The sequence below is a fragment of the Zingiber officinale genome, chromosome 4A (assembly GCF_018446385.1).
Source record: "Zingiber officinale cultivar Zhangliang chromosome 4A, Zo_v1.1, whole genome shotgun sequence".
In the NCBI taxonomy this organism is placed as follows: Eukaryota; Viridiplantae; Streptophyta; class Magnoliopsida; order Zingiberales; family Zingiberaceae; genus Zingiber; species Zingiber officinale.
This window is the reverse complement of record NC_055992.1, coordinates 94,731,246-94,749,463: the sequence shown is the minus strand read 5'-3', so window position 1 is coordinate 94,749,463 and position 18,218 is coordinate 94,731,246. Positions and strand designations below refer to the sequence as shown.

At 38.3% G+C, this 18,218-nt stretch overlaps 1 protein-coding gene and 1 long non-coding RNA gene across 2 annotated transcripts; both read right to left on the bottom strand.

Moving 5' to 3' along the window:
* Nucleotides 1-843: 843 nt before the first annotated feature.
* On the bottom strand, nucleotides 844-8,701 carry LOC121970217 (transcription factor E2FA-like). The gene is made up of 14 exons (XM_042520772.1): nucleotides 8,345-8,701; nucleotides 6,103-6,295; nucleotides 5,840-5,899; nucleotides 5,655-5,740; nucleotides 5,498-5,586; nucleotides 5,359-5,413; nucleotides 5,208-5,260; nucleotides 5,081-5,131; nucleotides 4,964-5,012; nucleotides 4,810-4,875; nucleotides 4,649-4,725; nucleotides 4,320-4,557; nucleotides 1,491-1,557; nucleotides 844-1,409 (listed from the first exon to the last, which is right to left on the bottom strand). The coding sequence occupies exons 1-14, from the start codon at nucleotides 8,543-8,545 to the stop codon at nucleotides 1,276-1,278; spliced, it is 1,419 nt and encodes a 472-aa protein (XP_042376706.1). The 5' UTR covers nucleotides 8,546-8,701; the 3' UTR covers nucleotides 844-1,275.
* A 6,254-nt stretch (nucleotides 8,702-14,955) lies between these two features.
* On the bottom strand, nucleotides 14,956-17,580 carry LOC121973455. Its single transcript, XR_006109618.1, has 4 exons — nucleotides 17,282-17,580; nucleotides 16,458-16,576; nucleotides 15,292-15,390; nucleotides 14,956-15,199 (listed from the first exon to the last, which is right to left on the bottom strand). It is a non-coding gene; the product is annotated as an uncharacterized LOC121973455 (long non-coding RNA).
* Nucleotides 17,581-18,218: the final 638 nt, after the last annotated feature.

Here is an 18,218-nt window from a genome sequence, read left to right as displayed (position 1 = left end):
ATCTCCTTTCGTCTAACTGTGGAGCCGACGATGAGAAGCACTTGAGGTGAGTGTAATCACCTTTTGTACTACAAGAGTGAAATGTAGATCATCCCAGGTGGTGCAATGGTAAGAGATATGATAGACTCTCAATAAGAGTTCGAATATCTCAGAGGACATATCATACTCCGACGGTGTTTGAACCACTCATAATATTGAGCCATCCCATCTGTGTTTTTTGAATTTATCCTGATATCTGGTGGGAAACTTTTGTAGCGCCAGATCGATCATCTTTTAAGTTTAGTCATTTCGAAGGATTAGATACCTAAATTAAAAACAAAAAACATGAAATGAAAACCGTCCTATGGGACACGATCCGGTAGTAAGAGGATGATTCTCATACAATGGACCACTGACGTTGGATGCTTTTCGAATTTACCTTAGTAGTCGGTTTATAGAACCAAGCCATCCATCTTCATGACTAATTGAACTCATATACTTGGATTAAAAAAAATAAGAAAAAAAACAGAGAGTAATGAAAATTATCCTTTAAAAACTCAATTGTGTAATTTGATCAGAATCATTTTACTCTAAATAATGTTATCCCAAAAGTTAAATAAATCCAAATTTTATATATAAAAACCCATTTTCCAATTAAATTTCGTGAAAATAAATCAAATTAAAATCAAACCAAAATGTTTTATACTTGTATGAATCTAATCCGAAACACTTTAAAATCCATTCAAATCTTTTTTGTTTAAACCATGATAAGGTGATGCCGTTCCATTCCTCTGATGGCTTGATCAACAAGTTTGCCACAATTATGCAAAGACACACACACAAAACTGATGAATTCTTAATGTATTGGAAAAGTTTTCAGGCTTTTATTCCAACCAGAGAAGATGAAACAAAAATGAAAACTAGCAGACATAAAAGCTGGTCTTTGCAAATGACTATGGCCTTTAGAAGTACAACAAGCGAGTAGAAAGATAAGCTGGGAGCCCTGCTGATAGCTCGTAATGGGCATTTCAATGCATTTGAGCAAACTCTGTTTGAGATGAGTCATTTTGGAGTCCCATTGTCCAAGCAACTGAAGGCAAGCGAGCAATCTCATGCATAAACTTCAGTTTTATAATTTAAGCCTAGATATTGGCTGCAGCACTTCCTTCTGGCAAACCTCACCTTTAAACTTAAAAAACTTTTCTTTGGTGGTGAGAATCTTCATGCAACGAAATTTCCCCACAGAAAAGTGAAAAAAAATCTTCCATTTAAAGATTACTTTTGCCTGTCCAGACTTCACCTTGGAGCACAACTTTGATCCAGGGAAGTAGCAATAACATTGGTAACTGATGGCGGATGAGCGGCGCTTCCATTATTTGAAACCATGCCGTCTGTAGTAAATGCACTGACTCCGCTCTGTTGTTCCTCAGCTGAAATTTAGGATTTAAAATGGTACTTAGAAAAAAAAATGAGTATGAGAAAAGAATTATGAAATGAGTAAGGGAGGATACTTGGTGTTTCCCACAAATCTGTAAGGCTAAATCCCAAATCTGATAAAAGATAGTAATCAGCATCCATCTGCGAAACATTTTTTTTTTTTGTAAAGCTCTCTACTGAATGGTCAGCATCACTATTCCATGAATGGCACTGAATGCTTAGATGGTCTATCTTGTTATCAAAATCAGTAGCAACAATTTAAAATCACATATAGCCTACAAGTACGATTCTAACTTTCAGTGTTTCATGTGTTGGTTTTGAAGGAGATTTGAACTAAATTCAAGTACCTTGTTGACCTTTAATTCCACGTTTGAAAGTAAAGGAGATAAAGGGTTTATAAGCAATCTATTATACTTGACCAACCACACGCGCACCCATGCTGGGCCGAGGGCAGGCACATGATTGTCGAGCCAGTTCATCACTTGTGCAATAAGCAACATTTTTACAAAATAATTTTATTTTTTATATTTGAGAAAGCTATAAGTTTTCTTTGAAAGCCTTTTTTGAAATCCTTTTATTATTGGACAAATTTCTTTTCACTTAACTGGTTTTCTGAATAGATGTAACCCTAATTAAAATTGTTTCATACGCATAAAGGGTTGTAGATCTCTATTGTCGATTAGTCTCTAAATTCTGTTCATGCAAAGATGAACTTTATGCGTTAGATTGGTTGTACAACTGTAAAGGGATTTGCCAGACCCTATGCACCATTGACATATGGTATTTCCTCTAGAGAGAGTTAACTCGTGCAGACTTGAACCAAATAACTGTTTTCTGGTTTTCCCTTTGTTTTTTTTTTCCTTCTATGTTTACATTTTTTGTTCAATCCATCCTCTGTTCTGTATTTTCTTCCACTTTTGCAAAAAGAAAAAAAATTAATTTTAACTTAAATCAGTTCAAAAGAAAAGACAATCTTTTATGGTTCATTCTAATTTTTATGGTTTAAGCCTTTACCTAAGCTACCATTCTTTTTCATATTGGTTAAAAGTAAACTATATCTTCAACATACAACCCTTTTTTATATGTGGAACTCAATTGGCAATAACATATCATTATGTCTCACTTGGTTAATGCATTATGGACATAAAAGGACAGTTCGGTGTACAAAATTCCCACCAATACAAGTTCTCGGAGAAGGATCAGGCCACATTGGATTTATTATATGCAGTCTTATCTTGCATTGCAAGAGGTTGTTTCTACAACTGGAATCCATGACCACTAGGTAACACGGTAGCAACTTTATCATTGCACCAAGGCTCCTTTCAATGCATTATGGCCATACAACTAAATGTTATTTTGAGTTCAAGAGAGTTACTCAAATCCCCATATTGCACCTCCATGGTTATACTGACTAAGCTAAGTTCTCTAAGGCTACACTACTAACATGTCATAATGACCTCAAACTCATTAACAACTTCTACTCAGCCTTTCTTATATCTCAAGTATTTTTCTATGTTTGAGATAAAACTCAATATAATATTAGTACTTGTAGGTTCAATCTTAACTTGTCAGTATCATATTGAATATACGTCTTCAGATCTCCAATTAATTATGTTGGATTGTCATTGCAAGTCAGCAAGTGAAATCAAATTAGGCCTCAACCTTATTTTCTTTAAGACCTCTTGTTAGTGAATCTATAATAGTATCCTTCAAACTGATAAAGTCAAAAGATCATCTAAAATATTCGTCATTTTTGCTTCTAATAAACTTTCATCTAATAATCATCAATATTGCTTCTAGTTATATTTGGAGCTGAAGATCTAACTAAATGTAGTTTGATTATCACAATTTATCAAGATCACAAAACTACATTTTTTTAGCAAGGGATAGTTATGGCATATAAACTTTTCAAGTTTTGGCATTAACTTCTTTTGTAGACATAAATTGGGTGGGTGGCATGGTTAAAACACAAATATTCTCTCTAAAATTGCTAGGAATAATGTAAGAAAATGCCAAACAAAGGATCGTTTTAATTGAAAAACCCAAAAACCAAATAAGGAAGAACTAGTGTACTAAAACAAAAAACGATAAGCATGGCAAAAAAACACAGAGAAGTTTAAAAAATATTTATCTGGTTTAAGTATTGGCAAGCTAACTCTCTTTAGACGGAATATTTCCCATTAGCGCACAAGATTCTTCAAACCTCCCACAAGATCTAACAACCAACTCTTTGCTTAGATGCACTCCAAGACACAAGATGAAGATGAACTTTCCAATCACAAGAACCTTAAAGAAACAAAAAACTAGATTTTTGAAGCATCAGTAAAATTTGATTTCAAAAAACTCTTTCAACAAAAAAATATATCTTTTCTAAAAAAAAAAAAAAGGGCAGCCCAGTGCACGAAGCTCCCGCAATGCGGAATCCCGGGGAAGGATCCATTGTACGTAGCCTTACCCTGCTTTTTGCAAGAGGCTATTTCCAGGATTCGAACCCGTGACCTTTTGGTCACATGACCTTTTTATATCTTTTCTATATAAAAATAATAAAAATTATTTTGCAAAATTTTGCATCACACATGTAAGAAACTGACTTGATTATTTGCACCGAAGTTGCATCATGCATGCTCCCCTCCCAGTGCACTTGCATGAAGTTGGCCAAATCAACCCATACCCATGCGTACATACATGCACCACGTGCAAGAAGGGCATGTAAATGTTCGACTATAAACCACTTAAGTTTCCTTCAATATAGGAAGTGGGACGAAAGGGCAACAAGGAAATGGATTTAGTAGAATCTCCTTTAAAACCAACATTATAGATGGTAAACTAAAGCAACAAGAGTAATAGACATCAAAGATTATGTTCTAATAAAGTTGATATATATGCCAAGGATAGGAACTTACGTCAGTATCTGAAGGATCTATCCTAATCACACCACCACTGAAATCCAGTGGGGAACATGTGTCAGGACACATCCTCTGACTGTCGTGGTTGTTCAGCTGCAACTGCTCTTCCCTATTCTCATCAGTGGCAACAGCCACCATGCTGTTTCCAATTGCTCTTGAATTTTCTCTGGAGTTCCCTAAAGGGAGACTCAGAGGTGTCTCAGCACCATTGACTGTCTCAAACTTCTCAAATTGACTAGCAAATAATAAGCAAGACATGACATTCATGAAGTACTTAAGCAGGAAGCTATTCAAGAACAGAATGATAACTGAAAGGTCATGATTACCTTACAAGGTAAACATCTATTGGGCCCATTGTGCTTCTTAGAACAATCCGGTACCTCCTCTGTGGATATTCACCAGCCTGCATTCAGTGAAATTGGTCTCGCAGTTATTCAATGCCTGAAGTACAATAACCAAGAAACCTTTTACGGATGTCTCTGCTTGCCTCATCTGGGTTTGGAACTTCCAAAGTTGTACCATGAGGTGCTTTTATTGCTATTAGTGTCTCATTCTACAAATACAATGAGCAAATAAAGGACACATATACTGGTGATGTAGATAATTGACAATTTCAAAATTACAAGCCAACAGATGAGTACCTGAAAGCACTTTTGAGTTTTGATGTCATCTTCAGTCACATAGAGCCTCCTGAAGGCACAAGATTTTTTAACGTATTGCTAATACATAGATTACAAATGGAGGAAAAACACACTTACTTTTGATTGTTTTCATTGTTAGTAAATTCTCTCAATCTTTCCTGCATTTGGCTGAGGAGCTTTGTTTGTCAGCATAATTGGTAGAATACTGGATACAAATACTCAAGCAATTATTGTACAACCATACCTGATAGAATCATCTAAGCTTTGCTCGTGCAAGGAAAGTTTTCTGACTTCTTCCTGAAGAAAATGAAACTATTCGGATGAGCGCCCTTTTGTATCAAATAATTTCACAAAGGGCTCAGATTTATCACATGAAATGCATGTGTGCACCAGACCTGTAGCATGGAAATGTCATTATTAGTTTCCCCTAGTCTTGTGTCATCTTGTCCCCTGTCATGGAGTGAAACAATAATTATGCACCATCAGGGAGTATATATATCAAACAAGAGTTATATTCCAAAAGACAAAGATTACTTCCAGTGAATTTTGTTCTTGAGTTTCTTTTCTATAAATCCAATTCCTTCAAGGACATTTGTAATATCATAAATACGCCGCTTTTGCACCTACAGTAGAACAATTACTTTAGGATAGATAAAATTAAATTATTTAAATTAGTAGATATGTGTACTGCCTCAAGGATCTGTGCAGCATTGTTCAAATCAAGGATGCCATCCTGTTCATGTGTAAGCAAATTTATAAACTTTTTGGTCAGGAGTCCTGAGATGGAAAATAACACGAGCACAAAAGACACAAGTGAAGATGAGTCCAGTATATGAAGCTAAATATCAGTTGTTTAATATGATTCAGCTTGATCACCGAGCGAACTGTCATAACGACAAGTATTAACAGGAGTGAGTGCATTGTTTGAAGGTGAGCCTGTAAGATGAAAACACCACAGTAAAGCCTTTAATTAAGAAAGTATTTGATAAAAGCTTCAGATTTTGTCTGATGAAAAAGCCATTCATTAGAAGGTTTCGTGTTTAGTGCATTCACATACACCCGAAAAGCAAACCATCCATGTATACAAATGAACATGCAACTTATTACCATTATTAGCAATTGAAGGAGAATATACTCACCGCCATTTGACATAGGAGTTTGAGGACTAGACTTATTGTATTTTGAAGCATTGGATCTTCCATTTGTCTTTGTTCCCTTGCCAGATACTGGTGTGAGAAGAGGATTATTTACTTGTTCAGAATAGCCAGAATTAGTAACACTTTCACTTGTCTCTGAAGTTTCATTGTCTTCTTTTTCGCGTTTTCGTTTTAACTGAAATATACCAATTCCATAAAGTTACCATCGGCAAATTGAAATTCCAAATAATCTTTCAAACAGATATCTTCAATACCAGATTCAAGAAAAAAAACGAGAGTGTCACAAGCATTAAATGGTTAAGTTGTACATGAAACAAAATTTAATAAATGTGCTGGCATGTGGACAAAGTAGACGACCATGTTTAATGTTCCTCTCCTCAACACAAATATATATGATGAGTATCTGCAAGAATGACTTACTACACCCTCACATCTGTCCTACATCGGTAACATAAGAGTTTCTCCATTGTCTTCACAACATGAGAAATTACTTGCTGCAGTTTGGGTCAATTTTTTCTCTGTAGGTATACAATATCAAAAGCTGAATTAATGTCAATCCATTCAACTTTCTTAAAGATGAGATGAGTTCATTAAATTTATAGAAACATGGTAGAAAATTAAAGGATAACCATAAGTAGCAAAATCCCTTTTCACAAAAAAAACTTTATTCTAGTCAAAATGGTATGGTTAATTTGTTACTGCAATAAGGGAAAAGAGAGGAGTTAGAAACAACTTGTGATCATGTCATGGACCTAACTAGAAGAGAAACCATGACAGCCTATTTGGAAGACAAGTTTCATAGCCTTATCTCCTGCCTTTCAGATGCTGGAGTTGGAGAGTTAAAAGGGTGGTTCCTTTAATGAGTCATGGAAAATTCAAGGAGGCATTGAAGCCTTTATCTGAAGGGAGTGTCCAAACCCTAGTGGCAACCACTCGAGGTGGATTTGCAATCATAACATATTCGCATTACGACCATCCCATTTGGTCATGTGTCTTGGTATGGGACCAAAACTACAGCCAATTTGAGGACTTAGTCTGAGAGAACTTTGCTAGAAAAGGATCAATGATAGTCTAGTTGATCCAGAAAAGTTTCACAGTCTCACCTCCTGCCATTCAAATGCCAAAGTTGGAAATGTTGAGAGTTATTGCAAAATGATTAGAGAACATTGTTGAGTATGCTTGATGAAGAATCAGGGATGGCACTGATCAAAGCTTTGCAGAGATGGAGAATGGATCAAGCTGAGCAAGCATTATTGAACTTGGATCAAGATGAGCAAGTATAGGGAACTCTACAATTGTTCCATGTAAAGCATCACATAATAATCATAAAATTGATAAGTTATAGGAGTTACTGGTATTACCAAATCTACTTGTGTATCTCAACATCTCAAGTGTCCCAATCAACTCTTCGATAGTGGCCTCCACTCTTTAGTGTAGATATTAATCCCTTACTTAGCACAACAACATTTGTAGCCCAAATTGTGGTGGCTTATTTATCAACAACCCCTTACAAATATTGCCCTTGCAAAGGACTCAAAACAGGTCTTCTAATAGCTACAGTTTTAGTCATTAAGCTTCTTAATCCCTCTGGTTGTGCTTGTGAGATCAATCATGGGGACTCAATGCTTTTTTGAGTGACCTTCCAACTAAGACTAGTTCTACTTCTAACCATCTTAACATTCTCAAACCACTTCTACAACTCGCTAGATCAAGCTAAAGACTTGGTGGATCGCTCTTGGTGGAGGAACACTTACACCTCAATATACTACTGATATAAAGACGTACACAAGATACAATGTACTTTATATAATATTGAGATCTGAGGGTCTTTATTCTAAACTGGGTATTGCAATGATCACAATGATGTGATGTAGCCATGATGCAAAAACAATGACTATTTATATCCATATGTTTGCACTCATGGTCGTGAATCCACCATTGTCTACAACCTTCGTTTATCTCGATTACAAGAACACCAGGGAAATGACGATTTATAACAACAAAGACACATCACGAGAAAGACCACAATCTCAACATCCAGTAACCTAAACCATTAACTCTTCTAAAACAAGAAACATGGCAGATTTCCTTGATCATTTTACTTTTCAAAATAGACACCTCTAAAATCGAAGGAACAGAACAGAACAGAACAAAACGATCAGCAGAAAAATAGAATCGAGTCTAGAACTCGTCGGTTCGTACAATCCAACGGAACGAAACTTACAGGAGTCCTGATAAGCAGGGCATCATTCATCTCCTCGCCAGCGCTACGCCGACCGTGGGGGACCGAAAACCGGTGGTACTCATCCGGGGAAAGAAACGGGGGCCTCGACGACGCAAACGGAAGATAAGGTTGCGAGATCTGCCCTGGCGGCGGCGGCGGTGCCGCCGCCGGGCGCGTCCCGGCTACCCGGCCGCTTGACATCGGCCCAAAATCAAGCGATCAAAACCAGAATACAAAGTCTGTCGGTGGAAGGGAGGGGTTTTTGCGGTGGATCGAGTAGGGAGAGGAGGAGGGTTTGGTCGAGGGTTAAATAGGGCGAGGTCGACGAGCGAGGCGAACGGGGGAGGGTGGGAGGGAAATCGTAGCGTTCGGATGTGGAGGGAAGGAAACACCCAGTGCCGTAGTTTTGTTTTGTTTTGTTTCGACCATATAAAACATATATATATATATATATATATATATATATATATATATTTTAAAAAATAAACTATAATTACTACTGATAAAATTGATTTTCATTAGATTTAGTTTATAACAACACAAACTTTTGAGTTACAATCGTGTGTATATCTTCTTCAGGATCACTTTTAATAGTAAAATTTAATGTGAATTAAGTCGGAAGATATGTTAGTTTACTATTATTATCATATCATTTATTTTTAATTTTTTAACCACAATTTATTATTTCAATTCTCTTAAATTATACTTAGATGATATTCATTATTTACCTCATTTATTATTTTGATTCTCTTAAACTCTATAATAGATAATATTCATGCATCCATCAAAGTAAATTGTTGATGCCTTCCCTCCCTGAATTTGGGAAAGATATATAAAATCTTTATAAGTTTAATGGGAATTATTAGTCACAAGATGGAAAAGAAATTGATTTAATAAAATTGTGGGAAATTGATTTAATAAAATGGTAACCCTATGAGAATTTCCTTATTTATGACTTCCGCATGACCGTTGCTTTGGGAGTAGGCCATCGAGGTGAAGGTTTACATGATGTCATAGCCTTTGCGTCACTCCCTGAGCTTCCATCCCGCGAACTGGCTTCCGTTATCTGAGACGAGCTAACGGGGGATGTTGAACCGACATAGGATATTTTGTCATATAAATTTGATGATCATATGCTCGGTTGTCTTGGCTAGCGGCTCGGCCTCCACTCATTTTGAAAAATAGTCTACTACAACGAGTAGGAATCTCCGCTGACCAGTTGCAAGTGGAAATGGTCCCACGACATTCATGCCCCATTGGTCGAACGGACATGACACTGTGGAAGCCTTTATTTCTTCGGTGGGTCGATGTGATATATGTTGTGGTACTTCTGACACAACAGACATGTGGCCATTATCTGAGCGGCGTCTTCTTCCAGGGTCGGCCAGAAGTATCCCACCAACAGAATCTTTCGGGCTAGTGATATGTCGCCCGGATGACTTCCGTAAGAGCCCTGATGTACTTCTTGCAGGATGTATTCAACATCCTCTGGTCCCACACATTTGAGTAATGACCGCGAGAAAGCTCTCTTGTATAGCCTATTGATCGGAGCCATTCTGCTTCATCGATGTCGATCCAACCGCGTATTCTGTTGATGATAAGTAAATCCAGAGTGGTTCGCCGGCATTGGGTTTTGCCAGTACAGGTAAAGAGGTAAGATACTCCTTGAGCTCTTCCAGCACCTTGTCGCACCCGACGTCCCATTGAAATTTCGTCGCTCGGCACAACACTTTGAAGAACGACTGACTCCAGTCGGATGATTTAGAGATAAACCTCGACAATGCGGTAATGCGCCTGGTCAGCCGTTGGGCCTCCTTCAAATTACGAGACGGGGGCATATTCTGTAGTGCCTTCACTTTGCTTGGACTCACCTCAATTCCCTGCTCGGTGATAATGTAGCCCAGGAATCGACCACTCTTTGCTTTGAATAGGCATTTACTCGAGTTTAGCTTTATTCCATATGTCCTCAGAGTCTGGCGGATTTCTTCGATATGCGCTAAGGTCATCAGCTTAGAGGGATTTATCAAGATGTTATCAACGTATACCTCCATGTTGCGGTCGATCTGTCGTCGGAACACTTTGTTCATTAGTTGTTGATAGGTGGTGCTAGCATTCTTTAGTCTGAACGACATGACGTTGTAGCAGTATGTACCGTCGGCTGTGATGAAGCTGACCTTCTCTTGATCTTCAGGTGTGAGCGGCACTTGGTGGTAACCTTGATAGGCATCGAGCATGCAAATCAGCTCACAGTCAGCTGTGGAATCCACCATCTAGTCTATCCGAGGCAACGAGTAGAAATCCTTCAGATAGACCTTATTCAAATCGCGGAAGCCGATGCAGACTTGCCGCATGTTGCCCGGCTTGGAGACCAGCAGAACGTTGGCCAACCAACTAGGGAACTGTACCTCTTTGATGTGGCATGCCTTCAGCAACTTTTCAATTTCCGCTCGGATGATCACATTCTGCTCAACGTTGAAGTACCTCTTGCGTTGCTTCACCGGTCGAGCATCCGGCCAGACGTGAAGCTCATGCTGGGCCACGCTCGGTGAGAGTCCTAGGAGCTCATGTGTTGACCAGGCGAACATATCATGATTTCGCCTAAGGCAAGCGACCAACTCTGCTTTCTGCTCTTCTACCAAGTTAGTGGCGACAAATGTAGTGGCTTCCACTCAGCTTGGAAGATCTGAACCTCCTCCTTCTCTTTATAAACTAGCACGGGAGGCTCTTCCATATTGGGTTCACTTCCATACAAGGGACCTTCCGTGCGGCCCTTGCTTCAGACTTGACCATTTTGACGTAGCATTTTCGAGCGGCCAGCTGATCGCCTTTGACTTCACCCACTTTGTTGTTCACTGGAAACTTGATCTTTTGACAAAAGGTGGACACTATCGCTCGAAACTCATTTAGAGTCGGTCGGCCCAGTATGACATTGTAGGTGGACGGTGCGTCCACCACAATGAAGTTTGTGGTCTTTGTCCTTTAAGCAATTCTTCGCCGAGTGATATGGCCAGTCGCGCTTGACCAATCGACAAGACTTCATTACCTGTGAAGCCGTAGAGCGGGTCGTCATTGGCTGCAACTCACTCCGATCTATTTGTAGCTGGTCGAACGCCTTCTTGAATATAATATTTATCGAACTACCTATATCAACAAATGTTCAATGAATAGTATAATTAGCGATTACCGTCGGATAATCAAGGTTTCATCATGTGGGATCTTCACTTTCTCTAAGTCTTGAAGGTCGAAGCTGATCTCGGGGCCCTCCGCCTTTTCCTTGCTACACCCCACAGTGTGTATCTCTAGCCGTTGGGCATGTGATTTCCTCGCCCCGTTGGAATCACCGTCGGTCGGTCCACCGGCGATCATATCAATTTCTCCCCGAGTGGCGTTACTTCGATTCTCCTCTTCTCGAGCTGAGGGTCTACCCTATTCAGCGGACGTTTGGGCGGGACTTGCATGACCCCTTTGATGCTGGTGACACTGTCACCATTCAGACGCCTCCCTGCTATCTGATCGGCGTGCTTGATGTCGATCGGGTGATGACAATTGGCAGCGATACCCTCTGGGCACTGGTAGATTTGCTATCGAAGTCAGATCATAGTAGTTCCGTGTGTTGTGCGTAGCCGACTGATGGAATGAGCAAAACAGTGGCGTCCACTTTTTACCCTTCAAGCCTCTTGGGTGGTCGGCTTCACCATGCTGTATAGCATGTGTTCAAGGCTCCTGATGTTGTTGCGCTCCTCCAAACCGAGGCCCCTTTGGTGGCTGATGATTACTCGATGGTCGCCACTCGGGCACCGAGGTGGGCTCGACGTGTACTTCTTTTCTAATTTCTCCTGGCCGCTTAGACTTCTTCCATGTTTATGTGTTCCATGGCTCTCCTTTATAGGTGGTTGAAGTCCTTCAGTAGTCTCCAAATGAGGGATCGAAAGAATTCTCCTTCGATGAGACTTTGGGTGAAAGCGTTTACCAATATCTCCGAGGAGACTGTTGGGATATCCATGACCACCTGATTAAAATGCTTAATGTAGGCCCTTAACGCCTCCTTGGGCCCATGCTTCAGTGTGAACAGGTTGACGCTAGTTTTTTTATAACGCCGACTGTTGGCGAAGTGGTGCAGGAACGCCGCTTGAAAATCCTTGAAGCTTCGAATAGATCCGATCGACAATTGTTTGAACTAGCGTTGCGCTAATCCAGAGAGAGTGGTGAGGAAAACTCTGCACTTCACTCCATCCGTGTACTAATGGAGCATGGCTGCATTGTCGAACTTGGCCAAGTGGTCGTCTGGATCGGTCGATTCATTATAATCCTCGATCCTCAATGGGGCATAATGTCGAGGTAGAGGGTCATCCAATATCCCCTGTGAGAATTGCATGTTGACCTGCTCTGAGGAATGATCATCCATGGGTGCTTTCCCTTTGCGAGTGTCCCGAACGAGCGCCTCCTCTGAAGAAGACCTTGCCTCCCTTTTCGCTCGGCAAAGCTCCTCTGATGGAGTTTGGAACAGCGTGCGATGAAAGTGGATCAACGCATTTAGCGCGCTAAGTGCCAGTCGGCCTCTTGTTTTGCCCCTGAATGGACGCATACTTCGCTGGATTTGCTCGCTGCCCCCTGCTGACACCGCAGGCTCATGCACTTGGTGCTCGGCCAACGCCTGTTGTCGTTGTTGCTCCACCATTCTTGCCGCTCTAGCTTGTACCAGCATGTCCAGCTCCTCCTTTGTTAAAGTCACTGTAGTGAGTCATCCGGTGTCCTTCATCTTCTCGTTTCGGATGCCGACTACATTCTCACAGACGACACCAATATAATCCTGTTCAAAAATCATGAGGATAGTAGCTGGGGATGTGGCTTCTGGGTTGATCGCAAGTGGATTGCGCTCCGCTCAAGGGATCATGCTCCGCTCTACAACACAACAAACGTCAGTGCCGGACCGAGGAAGGTGTCCCCGGCGGTGGCCCTCCGACGCTCAAGTCAGTCACCAGAAAATAGAAAAGAGCAATGAACAGTTGATGCAAGCACAGTTTCTCCAATAACGCGTATCTCCATCGATGCTTGGACCCCCTTTATATAGAGCTCATATAGCAATGTGCACGCCTTCCAAGATGGGCATGCTTTCCCAAGTTTTCCATGAAAAACTTCTCAGAAAAATACCTCTAACATCATGCTTTAATAAGGCATGCAAATCTTTGACTCTATAGTGGAAGCTTCCACCGTACAATCTGCATGCTGCCCATGTTGGGTGTTAACGACACTATCTCCCAAAAGAATACTGGGATATAACTATGATCCCTCTGCCCAACTGAGCAAGGAGGCTACTCGGCCAAGAGCTTGTCCATTCGGTCGACTTTGGTGACTGCACGGGATTAACTCCTTCCGACCGGCCAAGCCCCGATTTGCTGAATGTGCTGCTGATCTACCTTGAGCGTCTGATGCCGCAACCCTTACCATATGTTGATTGGGCATGGGCATGGACATGTCGGTCGACCTAATAATTCCATGCTCGGCTGCTACAGGTGAGCCCCTTGCTCACCCAGTCAGCGACTAAAGCGGACCTTTGATCGACTGACATAGGCACGTTTGTTGACTCCCTGACATTGACTTCCATGCTGGCTATTGACCTTCTTAACTTTGACCTCCACATTGACGATTGACCTCGCTTAGATTGGCCCCTCCTTTTACCACCACATCAACTAATATTTTTTTTCGATACCCCGTATGTTCGACTTTAATAGATTTAACAATTCTAATTATAGAATTTATTGATCGCCTTTGGACGCATTCATATCATCTCAGTCTATCTTTTGTCACTTTGTCAACCATTGGAATTGCACTTAAATGTTGTTGCATATTAGAAATTTATATTTTAGCCTTCCTAGAACCTATACACATCCATCTTACACTATGTGAAAATTAACAATAGACTTCGGATATTATCCGAAGTAATAGGTAGATAATTACCGAAGTAGACGCGTGTGAAGTAAAAGGGTTAATTTATTACTTCGCCACACAATTACTGAAGTCTATCACCGGTCTAAAACCGGTTCAAAATCGAACCATTTTCGAAGTAAAAATGACTCTATTACTTCATCGAGATCAGAAAAAGTACTGAAGTAGTTAATGATATATTACTTCATAGGTTACATTGATTGATGAAGTAAAATATGTATGCAACTTCACAACTTTTATATTCTAGTGCAGTAAATGTTTAATTTTACTTCTGGATAATTTAACTTGTTCAAAGTATTTTATGTTGTATTACTTCATCGTAGTGTAGAAGTAATAGAGCATATTTTACTACAACAAAAATTTTAATTTAGCAAAGTAATTTATACAAACGACTTCACAAATTTGATCAATGGCGAAGTAAATAATTTTTTTAACTACGTTACTATTTAAATTTGTCAAAGTCTTTTGTGTTGTTTTACTCCACCATTTATTCATAGTGTTGAAGTAATTGATGATATTTTACTACTATACAATTTTAATTGATAAAAATATATATCATAATATTTTACTACATAATATTTTTCACCACCAAAATTGAACAAATATATCACAAATATCTATAAAATACAATCTAAAAGTATATTCATAAAAGACATGTAACCAACTTCACCCAAAACCTTTTATATCAACAAATCTCTAAATATAATCCAAAAGTATATTCACAAAAGACAACTTTGACTAACTTCGCTCAAAAGCTTTTGTATCCATAAATCCCTAGTTACAATCCAAAATTTATATCATAGCTTACACTTAGACACCCACATAGAACCAGACGAATTCGCTTCATTTACTTCTGACTTCATCATACTGAAATTGATTGTAATATTGTTTGTTTCTTGATCCTGCAAACTAAAGCATTAACAGAAGTTTAAGGGTTAATGCAAATGACTCAAATCACTCAATATTACATAAAGAAGATATTTCATAAAAAAGAAATTCACCTTCCTCTCCCATTGTGGATCTTCATCTAAGACTATATCTTTCATATACCGCATTACACAATATCCACATTCAAAACCATCATTTTATTTTAGATTACCCTAATAAAATTAAAAATTTAATGCAATTAGTCACAATCCAAATAATAAGAATTATTAATTGATGCCTAAATACATTTTGTAAAGGTAACTGCAAGGTAATTGCAAAGTAATGGTAAAAAAAATAATAGAACATACAAGATAACCATAATCATCATCATAAAACTTGAACATATGAGGTAAGCATACAAAAAAAAAATACCATAGATGATGGGTACATATGAGGTAAACATACAAAAAAAAATACCATAGATGATGGGTACATATGAGATAAACATACAAAAAAAAATACCATAGATAATGGTAAAAGAATATGCATAACCATATGTCAGTTTGTAACAATATCTATTAGCAAAAGTATCTAACATCAAGCATTATCACCCTTCTCTATAAGGATAGTCTTTAATACAAATTAAGGTCAAATCTAAATTTACCCCATGTGAACAAAGCAAAGCATGTAAGTCACTATTGACACATTTAAATTTAAGCACCAATAACTAATAAAATTACACATCTTAACTCAGTGAATCAGATTCCAATACATATTGACACTATTAATTATTCTATAGTAGTAAAAGGTTCAGTCACATTCATAGTTTAGTTTGATATGGGAAAAACAAATTCCAAATCATTTGAATGCGATAAATCTTGAGAATGTTGAACAAAGAGTCTTGTACTAGTGTAAAAACACATATAGCTTATTGAACTAAAGTTATGGGACTAATCTTATAATGAAAGTTTCAAATCCCTTGGGATCTAACATACTAGCTTTTGATGATGTATAAAATTATAAAGAAATAAAGATATTGTTATTGAGATATGAACAAACATGCATTATGCCATCACTGCTAAGCTTGGATATCCAAAAACAAAGTAAAACAGTATTTAAATAATTTAACTTTATAGTAGGATCTTTATGCTTGCTTTTAATAAATCTAGCCACCAGAAACATACAACCTACACTGGAATCACCTTACAAGAACGATATGGCTATTTATTATAAATTGGAACGCATGAATTTTGTATAGCAAATATCCGTCATAAATTGGAATGCATAAATTGGAACGCACTGATAATTGTGCAGCTTAATCCATCGTAACTATGTAATACTAGAAGTTGACATAAGTGCATTTGTACAATGTATCCTCTGAGAATAACTATGGCACGTCACCTCCAGTTCGTCCAGTTTCTGCGAAGAAATAAGAGAGCATTCAGCAAATGAGACCAACTAGACATGGGAAGATGCACATTTTTGTGCGCTAAAAATTTTCATGTGTTCAACATTGTAAGCTAGTCAAATAAATAAACTTCTGCCAACATAATGAATACAACAAATGAGTTAATTTGAAGCACTTAATTTAGCAAATGAGTTTCCCCAGTAAAGGAACAAAGTAACACCAATTCTCTAAATATAAGATTCTCATTGGCTATTCTGGAAGAATTTTTAGCCCCCGACCCCAGAAAAGGAAGCAAATAAGTAAGAAAACATGTTCAAAAAAATTACATAAATTAGATATCCAAACTGAGGTATAAAATAGATGACATGAAGAGCAAGTGGTAGTGATTTATCAATAAGAACGACATAAGAAAATTGACTCATGGAGTTTGATAAATGAGATTTTCCTTGATAGCATAGCAAGAAATACATAGAGCAGACTTCAGAAAGTGCAGATCATTATGGATTCTTTTTTTGCTGTGTATAAGAACAGCATAATTGATTCTGGCAGGACAGCTATTAAAGTCTGTAATGGGCTATGAATGAATCAAGAATATCAATTCTGACAGAAGTGATATCCCTCTAAATCCTATAGCTATTCCATTTATCAATCCCAAAATTCACTTATTATGTCAGGATATTATCACATTCCTTTATAGCACAATGTAATTAGTGTACCTGTGGATCCCTTTGTATATCTTATCATCGCCCCTCTTCTAGACTTATTTGCCCTTGAGAGCCTCCTCTGCCCTCTTCAGCACCCACTCGCTGATGGTGCAGGCATCCTTGGAAAACTCGGTCTTCATCTCGAGTGCAACCATGGCGCAACTGTCATGCTTGACCTAAATCTCCATGGACGAATCGAACTGGAACAGGGAGACAACCTCGGAGCAAGAAGAAGAGAAGTCAGAGAACTTCTTCGTCTCTAGATCGGAAGACAAATATCATCAATGGAGACTTCCTCGTTGGAGTCAACTTTTTTTTCTCTCTTGTAGTTCCAACTTTATTAACTTTTTGTACATGTTCTTACTTAGCAATCCAATGTTCCACATAGAATGATGAAAAAAAAATTAGTTCTAGCCTAATGGGCACAAGACTCTAGAATCATTCTCTATTCTCTATTCTATTAATGATATCCTCCATTTTTTGTTGAATAACAAATTCAACAAATTTAAAACTATTATAGCACTTTTATATCCATATATCTTTAGTATTCTTCATATCCTTTTCATATTACTGAAATCACATTTCATATTTTGGCTTAGTCCTACTTGTTATAAAAAAATTAATCTCTCCATATTCAAGTTTCCAAATCAATCTACTCACACCCTCATCACTTAGAATGATAATGTTTACAAATATCCTGCAAGATTTATCTTAAATATAATTAGTTAGTTTATCTAATACCAACGTAAAAGGATAAAAGGAAATGAATTTAGGGGGTGTTTGGTTGATGAGTTTGGGAATGAGGGAATGGAATGATAGTAAAAGATAGTGTTTGGATTGTGGGTTTGAGAATGACATTTTGGGAATGATTACTAGATTTATGGGAATTAACCAAACTCATATAACTTGATGGTTTTATTTCCATTCCTATTCCCATTCCACCCTACTA

Bases quoted from the DNA above. Each gene is read 5' to 3' on its own strand.
- LOC121970217 (XM_042520772.1), bottom strand. From the start codon at position 8,545: ATGTCAAGCGGCCGGGTAGCCGGGACGCGCCCGGCGGCGGCACCGCCG. The intron at 5,587-5,654 runs GCAGTACACATA...GTTCTACTGTAG, and splicing joins ATGCTGCACAGATCCTTGAG to GTGCAAAAGCGGCGTATTTA. The intron at 4,876-4,963 runs GTACTCATCTGT...TTGTATTTGTAG, and splicing joins AAACTCAAAAGTGCTTTCAG to AATGAGACACTAATAGCAAT.